The sequence below is a fragment of the Acartia tonsa genome, chromosome 5, assembly GCF_053477335.1.
Source record: "Acartia tonsa isolate MP-2025a chromosome 5, ASM5347733v1, whole genome shotgun sequence".
NCBI lineage: Eukaryota > Metazoa > Arthropoda > Copepoda > Calanoida > Acartiidae > Acartia > Acartia tonsa.
The window spans coordinates 25596285-25609975 of NC_137264.1; the positions used below are offsets into that span (position 1 = coordinate 25596285).

Consider the following 13691-nt stretch of genomic DNA (forward strand, 5'->3'; position numbering starts at 1 on the left):
TTTCTGACTATAATATTATATTCATAATCATCTTTAATTTAAGCCTAGTTATTTGTGATAAATTGGACATTCTTCCTATTGATGTGAATACTTTCTTGCAAACCATAATTTTACGTTTTTAGTAACATCCAGTGATCTAAATGTAGAACTAAAAAATTGCGGCAGAAATTCAATTTTTTGGTTGAATTTGCCTTAAAGGGACTGTGAATGAAAAAATTTCTCATCAGATTATCAAACCTTAACATCATCTCATTTATATAATCTAAAAGATAGGGCAAAACAGGCTCTCTTTTCTTAAAAACGGTTTTTCCCGCTGATTTTTACTAAATCCAAGATTGGAAGAAATTTTTACGGAGTATATATGTAGATGTGCAATTAATTGTCTTTTCTCCGTCTATAGATAAAACTAAACTTTTTGACATAGTTCTCTTTTTTTCCTAACTGTTAAGCCTACTTTTAACACAATCCTTGCCTATAAATGTATAATTTCCATAGAAATTGATAAAATAAGCAATATTTTTTATTTAATATCAAATACAATAACAAAGCTAAAAACAGGTTTATTTATTAGTAACCATGTAACTTCAGTTGGCCCATCTCTCGGCCACTTTTAATTACAAATGTTAAGATAATAAAGGTGCAATATTACTTTTTAAATATTCTGATAAAAGTTTAATCTAAATAAAGTGGGATATTATTGTTTGATACAATAAAAAAGGATATTATCATTTTAAATAACCTCTGAGATTCAACCCTTTGTAGACAGTGAGGTACTTTTTTGTCAATAACAATAATTTAAAATAGATCTTTATTTCCTAATTACTATGTTATTAAAATATGAATTGGCAATTTTATGTCATAAAATGAATCATTAACAGTTAGTAAATTGTTTCAACTATATATGACAAGTTAAATATCCCTAGAAACACTATGATAAACAAAAACGTTCAGATTTTCCTTGTTTTTCCATTTTTCCCTCCCAAAATGCCACAAATTAAGGCATAAATCCTCCAAATTTTTGTTGATTGGACGTTTTAAGTTGATCAGCATAGTAAAAGGTGCTTAGAAAATGTCAAGATTTAGTTATCAGATAAGAAATTTTTACATTCACAAAATTCACACTCCCTTTAAGAAGTTGGCCAATTGTCTATGTCCTTATTATAAGTAGTTGGGTTATAGTCAGTTTAATGTGATCAATAGATAATTTTTAAAATATTTTCTACTTAAAAAAAAGGAGTTTCAATTTTGCTTTCCTGTAATTTGTTTATTTATCTGCATGATATTTTGGATTGGATCGTCGACTAAAGGTGACATGATCACTCGTCGACACATTTTTGTTGATAGATTCAAAAATCTAGAAATTTTCATAAATTTCAAATTGAGTATTTTAGAACTTTCAGTTATATTTATTGTTCCATGACATGATGTAGAGTTTAAATAAAAAGTATTGTTTAAACCTTTATGTTTACCCAGGTAAAAATTGTGGAATAATTGATCCAATCAGAATAATATGCCCGAAATGTGCTAAGTGAATTGGAATAGTGGATCAATGTCAGAGTTCTAATGGAGGATAAGACAATGGACGTTAAATCTCTAATGATCATATTCAAATTTAGCCCTTGTGTAGATAAAAATAATTTTTTGGGATGGGATAGGGTTGTCAGCCCTAAGCAATATGATTGTGGTGTAAAGCGTATATTTGCCCTATACAGTAATTGAAAGAGAAAAAAACTTTTTAATTTATAAAAACAGATTCCTGATTTTATGAGAACTGTTTCCGACCAAAAGAAATTGTTCCTCAGACTCCTGGAGTAATTAATAAGTAATTATGTTATTATATGAAGTATGATCAATGTCTAGTTTTACAGAAATTTCTCTCTTCTTGGGATTTATTTTAGATCTTTTTACCAAGTTTTCTATGAAGAAGAAAAGAAAATGAGTTTTAAACACAATAAAAAATGCTTCTTCCTAATTAAATCAAAGTTAGAATATATGAAATAGGTGTTGTATGCTCAATTGAAGAAAGAAATACCTTTGGTAGAATTCCAAAACATAGAGGCACGCTTCTTTCTTCCAAGATCAGCCTGTTTTTAAGTTTAAGCCCCTCCACATAGGTACTACCTGTCACATCAAATTCTACCAGTTTCATATCTTTACCTAAATATTTAGACTATGATATAAATTGATATTAAACCCTTTTTATTTTGCCTTAACATAAACCATGGATAAAAGATTAGATTTTTTCTTTCAATTAATCTTAGATACAAAGTATACATCCTTATAATAAAGTAATATGATATTTGTCTGTCTGTCTGTGTGTACCGAAGGATCTTGCTAACCACTGAACCGTCGATGTGGATCTCCTTTACAGGGTAGCTTATCATAGGTCCTGGGAAGGTTTATAACTATTTTAGGGGAAGATACCACCACCCTCCCAAGATAAATCACCCTAAAAAAAAAGTCTCCTCCAAATTAAAAAAAAATTACCTTTTTAAAACTACAATTAAAAATGGGGCTCCACTTCCCCCCTCCCCTCTCAAGGTCCCCTAAAGGCCTCTAGGGGCATTGCCGCTAGTTTACTATAAATGACAATTACCTAAAGAGAAAAGTTGGCAGTCTCCTGTTTCTGGGTCTGAACCAAATATCATGTTGGTTATCTGTTTTGTGTGACACCTGCCAGTAAAAATTTTGATATGCTAGTTTCTGTGCAAAGATCTAAAGGAATAAGGCAATGGCTAATAAATTGATGAACATTGTACAACCCTTCTGTAGATTACAATTAGTGGTTGAAACGTTTGGACACTTAACTAAGTGTACCAATCAATCAAAATTTGAAAAAAGTCCCAATGTCAATAAGCCAACGAATAGGAAAACATTAATTTAAGACTTTAGGGACTAGTGTAATAAACAGCCCAAGGTCCCCTTCCTCCCTGGTAACTGTGTCTGAACTGTATTATTCAAATTTTTTTTTGTAACATCTGCAATATTCAAAACAATGAAGTAGTATAGATGTATATTCTAAACAATTACCTTCACTTATGTAAGAGTCTATTATTCTAGCAATGTGTTGGTCTTTTATATGCCCTTTTAAATATTAAACAGACTATTTTTGAAAATAACTCTATAAAATATAAAAGAAGCCAATTAAAGGATTAGTTGTAATTTTTGAAGGACACAGAAAATCCAAGAAATATGATTATTGTGTAGATCAATAAGTATATACCATTACCATACCTGTATCTACCAATGACAGCCCAAGCTCCTTCAGAATGTTTGTACAAGGTTACACATCTATCCAAGTCACTGCTTGCCATATATTCATCCTTGTTCAATTAAATGCATTTCTTAGTTGATAATATTATTCACAAAAAAAGAGGTATGATTTTCATTCAGCGGCCATCTGTGACATAAGTCTCATGAGCTAATTTCATACAATAATTAACGGGTATAGTCCCTTTCATGGCAACGCACCTTAAGGGGCTATTCTTTGTATTTTTCACAGTAGCTTTTCTTCTATTTCTAGCCCCTGCGTCGGGGGGCTCTAACCCTGCGGGGCCAATTGCCTAACCCTGTGGAGAAATCACCTAACCCAATATAACCTTACCTAACCTAAATTAACCTATAAAAAGCTATTTTAAAAATACGACTCATCGCCCCTTCAGGGGCGTTGTCACGAAAGGGACTATTCCCTAATTAACTTTTAAAAAATGGTGAAAAAAAAAGAAAAACATCACCTTTGAATCGAATATAATTTGTTTTATGGCACCTTTTGAGTATTTAAATGTTTCATTCAGAATTGATTTCAGAGCATGTGAATCCAGAATGTTTATTGTACCTTCATTGCTCTCAGTTCATATTTGTTTCAGTAGTTATAGTTTTTTTTAAACATTTCTGATACCTTTTACTAAAAAGAAAAATGAAAAGAAGGCGTCTTAACTTTTTTGCTTTTTATTTAGAATAGCTAGTCGGTGTTTTTAGTAAGTAGAAAGAAAATTGCCAGTATGAACAAAAATAGTAAGATCTTTAATTTGACACCTTACTTTTTAAATTCTGTTGAGTAATTATTGAAAAAATCTATTTTTTTAACCTCGGTTTAATCAAAACTTTGAACTTAAATATATTCTCACACAGGCATAAAAAATATGTGTTTATATATGACTTTAGAATGAGAAAAATATTATGAATCCATTCTAAGCAAAATTGAAAAAGTTTTATAAAACTATAATAAAAAATATAAGTTTATTTTAAGAATCAAAATTTTTGTCTCTAAAGGGTTGACTTGAACAAAACCTAAATAAATGTACATACACTGTAACAGATATTGTTTAAACACAAGAAACAATAATGCATTTTTAACTGCATTGTTTTGAAGTTTATAAACAAACTGAAGCATATTTGTTTATAATTTTTCATTCTTTACATGTTATGTAAGTATCACTATTTTTATTGTAGTATATATTGTATATATTGTATGAACATTATCCTTTTTTTTGTCAATTCTATTGGTTAACTTTTGAGGTTAAGCTTCCTGATTTGTCAATTTTTGAGATTTGTGATTGGCTAGTTTAATAGTTACAATTAAGTGTTGCCTGTAAAATATAATATGTTAGGCTATTTTTATTTTTTTATGTTTTTACTTGTTTTCAATTTTGCTTACAATGGATTTGTTATATTTTTCTGATTCTAAAAGGTATATATGAACCCATATTTTTATGCCTGTGTGAGAATATATTTAAGTTCAAAGTTTTGATTAATAACTCAACAGAATTGAAGAAGTAAGGTGTCAAATTAAAGATCTTACTATTTTTGTTCATACTGGCAATTTTCTTCTTTAATTTGTTGCGTTTTAGTACCTTAAAACCAACTTAATTAATTAAAAAAAAACTTAAATTACTTCAAAAATAAGAGGTCTACAAAAAAAACAATTGCATATCTAAATTCTATGGACCATTTTACATCTATTACTTACTAAAAACACCGACTAGCTATTCTAAATAAAAAACAAAAAAGTTAAGGCACCTTCTTTAGATTTTTTGATACAATTAAACTTGAGCTTACAATTATGAACCTTCCTTTTTTAGTACCAACTGCTAAGGTAGTTCCAGAATTTGTGTACTTGGCGCAAGTTATCTCATCATTCATAAGAATACTAAGTTCAGTTTTGTGAAAATAGTGTAATAATTATGGGAAAAATGGACAAGAAGTGATTATGGAATCACATAAAAAGAAAAGTAAGATTTAATTGGAATAAGGTCCTAAAAGGTTCCTTATTTTGAATAGTTTACTTGTGTATAGGTTGACAAAGAAAGCTTTATTTAAATTGTTATCAGAAAGAATCAGAAAATTGATAGTTGCATTGAAAGTTTTATCAAGTAAACTTTTAAGGCAATTTATTATAAACTCAACAAAAGTTATTGTTTAAATAAAAACAATAATTTAAATTTTCATTAATCCCTATGTTCTGAGATTCTTTCATTATTAAGGTAGTTAATCTTGAGTACAGCTCCAGTGGAGCTAATAAGTATCAATATTGGTTGGCTTGGATGCACATCCATTATATCAAAGTTACCACCTAAAAGAAAAATCATATGGAGAAAAAAATTACAATTTGAATTACAATTTTATAGACATCATCTGAAGTTTATTTCAATAAAATTATTTTAATATTAAATAATGTTGTATTAAGATTATTGAATATTCTAATCATACCTGGACCTTCGTATACAATATCAACCATCTCAGTATCACATTCAAGATTAAATATCTGCTGACCTTCACAACTAAAAGATTATTTAATTACTGTATACTGGAGCATGACAGCTCATCTATATTCAGCAGCTCTTTTAGAAAGCTGCTGAAGCAAGAAAATAATTGTGAATATTCCAATGTCTGGCTGCCAATTCAATAATTTAATAATTATATAATTCAAAATTATCAGCTATTACATGAAAATTAGACCAACAGCAGGTGTAACTAAGAAAACAAACTGTAGTTGGATTCATTTAGACTGTCACATCTACTATGTTGTAGCTCAGTGGTAACGCACTGAGTTACGGTGGTTGGAATTCGAGTTCAATGTCCCATGTGCCAACTCGAATTTCTCAGTGGAATTAATTTACGCAACTTCCCCTGGTCGTGTAATTAAGAAGGGAGATTATTGAGTGGTTTGGATACTTGATAATCACATACATAATATCTGCCCAACCCCTTATCCCAAGCTCCTCTGCGGAGAGCGTCATTCATTACGATGACTTAATTTGGGACACCTGCCATACTTAGCGATGGTGAGGTATTAAAGAGTAGTAAAGGAAGAGTAATCAAGTCATAATGTACTTGAACATGGAGCTTGATATGGGAATGAATACCTAATTAAAACATCTGGAAGGCTGACATTTTCATCAAGAGCTCTGTGGTTCTCCTCTTCAATTCTAAAAGAAAATCCCTGGACACAAAGTCAAGGGTAACAATATTCATCATATTCATAATTGAAACATTAAATATGTATACATATAACTGTATGAAAACCTATTGAACAGAAAGAATATCCTGTTACGAAGGATCTAGCTAACTACTACACTGATATGGTTCTCCTTAACAAAGTAACTTCTTATTGTACTGAGTAGCTAAGGTTTACAACTATTTTGAGGGAGGGTAACAACACCCTCACCCACCCCCCCCCCCGCGAAAAAAAAGAAAAAATCCGTCACCAATTTTTTTTACTTTCAATAAAAACTAAAATAAAAAATGGTTTATCAAATTCAACTCCCCCCTCCTCAAATGCCCCTAGATGCTGCAAATAATTAATGGTAACCCTTTCCTGCCTGAACACGTGGTAGGCTAAATTGTTGGATCCACATCACTTTTTCAAGATCATGTGACAGAATGGTCAACTTCCCGCATTTTCCTCTAAAAATAATTATATTTTTGATCAATTTTGTTATTAATATATTGTATTGTCAGATAAGCACATAAGCAAAGAATCCTTAAATACAGAGATTTAAAGATAATTAAGTTACGAAAAAAACATACATATGTTTTGTTATTTCTAAATACTTCATTTTGTTAAATATTTTAATTTGTCAATTCATGCAAATTCATGATATAATACACAGATTTACAAAAAAAATGGTTGAGTTGTGAATAAGTTTCATTCAATAAATATTTACCCCACAAGAATCATGGTATCTGTTTCAGAAATTGCTGTTATTCCTTCTTCATCAAGTCTCAAGAGTCTACCAAACTTCATACTGGGGTATGGCACCTAAAAATGTCTTAAATTCAAGAATTTTACAAACATACAAAAAATAAAGAATCTGATATTTATTCCTAGTTATTTGGAATGTCATGTATTAAAATGTTAATTAAAAATCCAGGCCTTAAACAGCTAACAAAGATCCACCTAAATTATTCAAGTGTTTTACATTAAATAATATGTACCTGCTCATTTTCCTCATTTGTGTTTGGAAGCCATGTTATTAGGTTACCACGTGTTGTTCCTCCAATAACTACATTTCTTTTCCTGTAAAATATAAAGATTTGTCAGTCTTTTGTTTAATACTTTTTAAGAAGTCCAATTATACCTATAGGTTACATGTAGAAAGTTATTATATTAAAATTCTATCATACAGTAATTTATTTATTAAATTTTTTTACTTTTCAAATTAAACTTATAAACAACAAATTTCTGAATCCATCTTTATAGACAGCCATTACAGGAATTGAACTTAGCCATCTTCAATTACTTCTCTTTGTATTATATAACATTGATTGAACCCAACCTACAGGTTAAATATAATAGTTAACTTACCTAACAAACACTGCATCGGAAATATGGCCGGAAGACTTTCCAAACTCTTTCTCTACCTAAAACAAAAATAAATATGTAATCCCAATTAATCTATTTATTCCAACTATAACAGACAATCAATATGTTAGTGTGTTTATTTGATTACAATAATTTTTAATATGATTAAACCCATAATCTTCCTGACAACTTGCAGATTATAATACTTAAAAGCTTGGGTGTTTAAAGCATTTAAAGTTAAATATATCATATTTTTATTTACCTGTCCAGGATTGTGTTGAACCAGATCTCCATGCTGCTCATTATAGAAGAAAAATGTACAGGTTGATTTGCTGGTGACTATAAAGTGTTCAGCTTCTAAAGGGTCACATTTCAATACAGAATAAACCTGATATTTATATTATGTGTCATTGTTCAATATTAAAATAAATTTTGCACAGCCATAATTACTCTTATTATTAATGACACATACCTGACATTGCAGCATTAAGTAAAATTTTAATGTCTTTATGTTTGATAGAGTGTGTGGTCAAGCAGGGAGTAAGAGAGGGGACAATGGGCAATTAATTCAATTTTAGAGTTCTAACTTAATATCTTCAAAACCAAATATATCTGGAAAATTCCAAAAATTTAGATATAGCAATCTTTATTAGATTTGTATAATAAGAAATTATTAAACACTGAAAGAAAAGTATTTAACATTAGGTTATCCTGTCTTATTTTCCTGTGATTAGTCTGTAATTTAACATAAAAGGTATGACCTTAGTACTGGCAGTTTCTTACAAAATAATACCATAATTGGGGTTTGTTTTCATATTTGATAGGGGTTGATTAGAATGGATAGTTACAAAAGTATCACAGTAGAATTTCTGGTTTATCCCACCCATTCTTAGAAGAAAACTATTTTGTTTAAAAACCAAAATAAACTTGCTTTGAATTTTTTTCAAATAGTCTGCTAGTATTTGTATTGGTTAGTTCAGTAAGAGTCGTCTGCTTTCGGCACCACGGGGCTAAAAAAACTAGTTTTAATCTTATAATTGTACATTCTATATCAGCGGAAAGCCGTTTACAATACGATACGAGAAATAACTATTAATACCTTTCCAGTTTTTAGTGCCAGAGTTGCTAGAGCACATTCTGGCGCATTCTGCCAGTCCCAGACGCAGACAGACTGCTGGTTGTTTGTTCCACCAAGGCTGTAAATATACCTGGTGTCACTCGAGAATTTCACCTGGTCTACTCCAACCTCAAAAGAAGTTGTATCAACTTTTTCAATTTTTATTTAAGATAGCTAGCCAGCTCTTTTAGTAAGTAGTAGATGTAAAATTTTTCATATAATTCAGATATGCAATCGGTTTTTTTGTAGACCTCTTATTTTTTAAGTAATTTAAGTTTTTTAAAAAAATAATTAAGTCGGTTTTAAGGTACTAAAACGCAACAAAATAAAAGAAGAAAATGGCCAGTATGAACAAAAATAGTAAGATCTTTAATTTGACACCTTACTTTTAAAATTCTGTTTAGTAATTATTGAAAAAATCTATTTTGTTAACCTCGGATTAATCAAAACTTTGAAATTAAAAATATCCTCTCACAGGCATAAAAAGTATGTGTTCATATACAGCATGACCCTCAAAAAAGTATTTTTAAGCATCTGCAGCCCTTATTTCTCAATGAATTATTAAAAAATGCATATGTCCTATTCTCTATAGTATTCCACGTAAGTAGATAAAAAAATATTTTTTTTACCTCCATTAACACCGGAGATTTTTAGTGCTAAAGTTTTGAAAAAGTGACTGAGGAAAAAGTAACTTTTAACATGATACGACTTTTTTAGCAAAATTAAGCTAGAAATCCTTTTATTTTTGTTACTAGCAGAAACTTTATACAAAAATGAAATAAAAAATTTAGTTTTTTAGTAAAAAGCATTTTTTTACCCATATTTTTTGAGTCTTTTTAGTTTAATGATATTTTGAAAAACTTACTTATTAGGCAAAATTGTTTAAGATTAAAAAACCAAATAAATCTCTATGAATATAGCAGGAAAATTGTTTTTGTTTCACAATCCTAACTTTAATAACAAAAAAGTTATAAAGAAAATAAAAATAAAACATAATGATTTTTTAGTCTAAAAAGCTTAATTTACCCCTTATTAAATAATTGAGATGTCAGAAAAGTAGGCGGAGCAACTGTCATAATTAATCCTTTTCTATAAATAAGGGTTGATAAATAACCTAAAATTTGCAAATAATCAATTCATTCAGTAGTATTTTTTGCCATTAAAAATTGATATTTTTAGGTGTAATAAAAAAGAAATATTTAGTTAACTTGTTTTTCTTTATGTCTCATTATTCAATTGCCAGAAAACATAATATAACCATCCAAAAAATAAGAGAAACAAAAAAAAATTCTTTTTCTCAGTCACTTTTTCAAAACTTTAGCTCTAAAAATCTCCGGTGTTAATGGAGGTAACAAAAATATTTTTACATCTACTTACGTGGAATACTATGGAGAACAAGGACATATGCATTTTTTAATAATTCATTGAGAAATAAGGGCTGCAGATGCTTAAAAATACTTTTTTGAGGGTCATGCTGTATACTTTTAGAATGAGAAAAATAATACGAATCCAGTCTAAGCAAAATTGAAAAACTTTTATAAAACTAAAATAAAAAATATAAGTTTATTTTAAGAATCATAATTTTCGGCTTTAAAGGGTTAGCTTGAATAAAACCTGAATAAAACCTAAACAAAAGACAATGCAATGTAGCAGATATTTTTTAAACACAAGAAACAATAATGTATTTTTAACTGCATTGTTTTGAAGTTTATAAACAGACTGATGCATATTTGTTCATAATTTTTCATTCTTTACATGTTCTGTAATATCACTATATTTATTGTAGTATCTATTGTATATATTGTATGAACGTTCTCCTTTTTTTTTGGCAATTCTATTGGTTAACTTTATAGGTTAAGCTTCGCGATTCGTCAATTTTCGCGATTTGTGATTGGCTAGTTTAGTAGTTACAATTCTTAAAATAAACTTTTTTTTTTTATTTTTTATTACAATTTTTTAAAACTTTTTCAATTTCGCTTAGAATTGATTCGTAATATTTTTCTGATTCTAAAGGTATATATGAACCCATATTTTTTATGTCTGTTTGATAAAATATTTAGGTTTAAAGTTTTTATTAAACCGAGATTAAAAAAATTGATTTTTTCAATAATTACTCAACAGAATTTTAAAAGTAAGGTGTCAAATTAAAGATCTTACTATTTTTGTTCATACTGGCCATTTTCTTCTTTTATTTTGTTGCGTTTTAGTACCTTAAAACCGACTTAATTATTTTTTTTAAAAACTTAAATTACTTAAAAAATAAGAGGTCTACAAAAAAACCGATTGCATATCTGAATTCTATGAAAAATTTTACATCTACTACTTACTAAAAGAGCCGGCTAGCTATCTTAAATAAAAAGTAAAAAAGTTGATACACCTTCTTTAAAATAAAGTTAGTTAATTAGAAATCATATTTCATAACAAGTAAGTGATTAATTAAGTAAGTAAGCTATCATTATTTTTACAAATAAGAGAGAACTATTTCATGATAGCATTTCTACACGACTGTTTTCTTAGATAATAGGTTAAATGCTGACTAGGACCAACTAAAACCTTTAAAATTAGTTAAATAATATATTGTTTTTTAAGATATTAAGCTAATTTAGTGTTTGGTTTGTAAACTTTAATTTGGATACCCAATTTAACAAAGTTAATTTTAATATTCTTTAATATCAATTTATATAATTTTAAGATTAATAAAGTTAATAGATCATATTTTTCCAATACTAAACTCTTTGTATAAAGTTTAAATTGCTTTAACAATTGATTGAGGATGTTCCTCTAGCTGATTCGTTGGGAGGGTGGAGGGATCTCTCTATAAATTAAATTAAAACCTTCACAGGAGCTATAATAAACTTCATTTAGAAGTAGAATCTAACCAGTCCAGCCGTTGTTAAGGTCTTTTAAAACAAACAAAAAAACAGATACCATTTCTATTTAATAGGCGGATTACCTGTATTATACTGCTGTACTGGGATGGTCCATGTGGGGCCTAAAGTTTTACATTGCATTTAAACTATATCTTTTATTTGAAACACAAAAATAGTTTGCAGAAAGCAGTTTAACTTATAAATATGCATCTAAAAATAGTTTTGCTATCTTCTTTTCACGTTGCTTGTTTACATTCCCATATTTGATTTAGGTTTAGGCTTTTTGGAACGTGACATTATCTAGGGGTAATTTCTCTTGAGGAGGTTGACATCATGCAGTAAAGATTTGAACCAAAAATAATAACAACTAATGTCACTTTTCAGCTATTAACAGTTCAAAATGAAAGTGCATGGGATCCTCATAACAACATACATTGTAATTTTAAAAAGTTTATAACTTTAGATACAATTTACTGTCTTTTGTTGAGAATATTTAAGTAATTGTTATACAATAATTCCTGAATTCTTTGCAGATCTAATCCGGAATCAATAGACCAGACAATAATTGAATGTGAGCCAAGGCCTTTATCACCTAAACAAATAATAATTCTAGTATATGTATACTACAAAAGATATTATTCATAAATCTTGTTTATGTTTAAGACTATATGCATTTATTTAGATATTTTTGTACATAATTCTCGATTTTGCCGTTTTTTTCAACAATTTAAAATATTTGTTTCAGAAATTCAATGATTTAATAAAACTTACAGTGTTTATTTGTAGCGAAGCTACTCTATAATTCACTTTGTTTAGTAGCGAAGCTACTCTATAATTCACTTTGTCTGTCCGTCAGTCCGTCCGTAACGTTATGGGGGAAATGGGATTTACTCAGCTCCTATAAAAGATGGAATGCTGAAATTTTTTGACAACATTCCCATCACCAAGGAGCACAATTAACTTTAAAACATCAATGGCGATCAGACGGCTTTTTAGCAGGTTTTTTATTTTTTAATTTTCCACATTTTCCCCCATATCTTTGTTGTTTATGGTCCGATTTTCAAATTTTTTTCAGTTAAAGATATCAAAATTAAATTTTCCGTCGTTTGGAGAAAACAAAAATGACGGTCAGACTGCCTTTTGCAGTTTTTTTTTGGCTATTTTTATATTTTTTACATTTTCCCCCATATCTTTGGTGTTTATGGTCCGATTCTCAAATTTTTTTTCAGTTATATATATATCAAAATTGAATTTCCCGTCGTTTGAAGAAAACAACTATGAAGGTCAGAATGCCTTTTTGCAGGTTTTTGGCTATTTTATAATTTTACATTTCCCCCCATATCTTTGGTGTTTTTAATCCGATTTTCAAAAATTTATCAGTTAAAGATATCAAAATAAAATTTCCTGTCGTTTGAAGAAAACAACAATGACGGTCAGTCCCATCCCCGATTTTTTGTGCTTCGCTACTTATGGATGTTGTCATCCTTGTAATTATATACTAATGGGCGTCGTGACTGAGTGGAAGCACTCTGATCTATGGTTGAGGTGATAGTATGGGTTCAAATTCAAATTTTTCATTCGCAAAAATAATCAGGTAACTCCCCCTGGTTTATTGGGGATTATCGAGTAAGTTTGAATACTCAATAGTTATGTACATAATGTCAGTACTATCCTTATTCCAAGCTCCTCATTCATTATGGTGAATTTATTTTGGACACCTTTCATACTGGGCGAGGGTGAGGTAATAATGAGGCTCGGCATACTTCATGACTACTAAAAACTATGGCTAATTCCTCAATCAATCAATAATTGTAATACCGGTTGGTTATCCAGCAATCAGGATGAACAACTAACAAGAATATTTTACTCAAGAGTTTCTACTTAACAAACATACCTGAAA

General features: G+C 29.2%; 1 protein-coding gene and 2 long non-coding RNA genes across 3 annotated transcripts; all 3 read right to left on the bottom strand.

The window, feature by feature from the left end:
- Positions 1-1740: 1740 nt before the first annotated feature.
- LOC145320072 (uncharacterized) lies at positions 1741-2670 on the bottom strand. Its single transcript, XR_013880112.1, has 3 exons — positions 2597-2670; positions 2033-2157; positions 1741-1806 (listed from the first exon to the last, which is right to left on the bottom strand). It is a non-coding gene; the product is annotated as an uncharacterized LOC145320072 (long non-coding RNA).
- A 2790-nt stretch (positions 2671-5460) lies between these two features.
- Positions 5461-6449, bottom strand: LOC145320294 (uncharacterized). Its single transcript, XR_013880150.1, has 3 exons — positions 6366-6449; positions 5710-5780; positions 5461-5572 (listed from the first exon to the last, which is right to left on the bottom strand). It is a non-coding gene; the product is annotated as an uncharacterized LOC145320294 (long non-coding RNA).
- A 333-nt stretch (positions 6450-6782) lies between these two features.
- On the bottom strand, positions 6783-13552 carry LOC145320073 (cilia- and flagella-associated protein 251-like). The gene is made up of 7 exons (XM_080162513.1): positions 13460-13552; positions 8904-9050; positions 8067-8192; positions 7808-7863; positions 7438-7519; positions 7167-7261; positions 6783-6906 (listed from the first exon to the last, which is right to left on the bottom strand). Exons 1-7 carry the CDS (start codon positions 13550-13552, stop codon positions 6801-6803), a joined length of 705 nt encoding a protein of 234 aa, XP_080018639.1. The 3' UTR covers positions 6783-6800.
- Between the last annotated feature and the right edge of the window lie 139 nt (positions 13553-13691).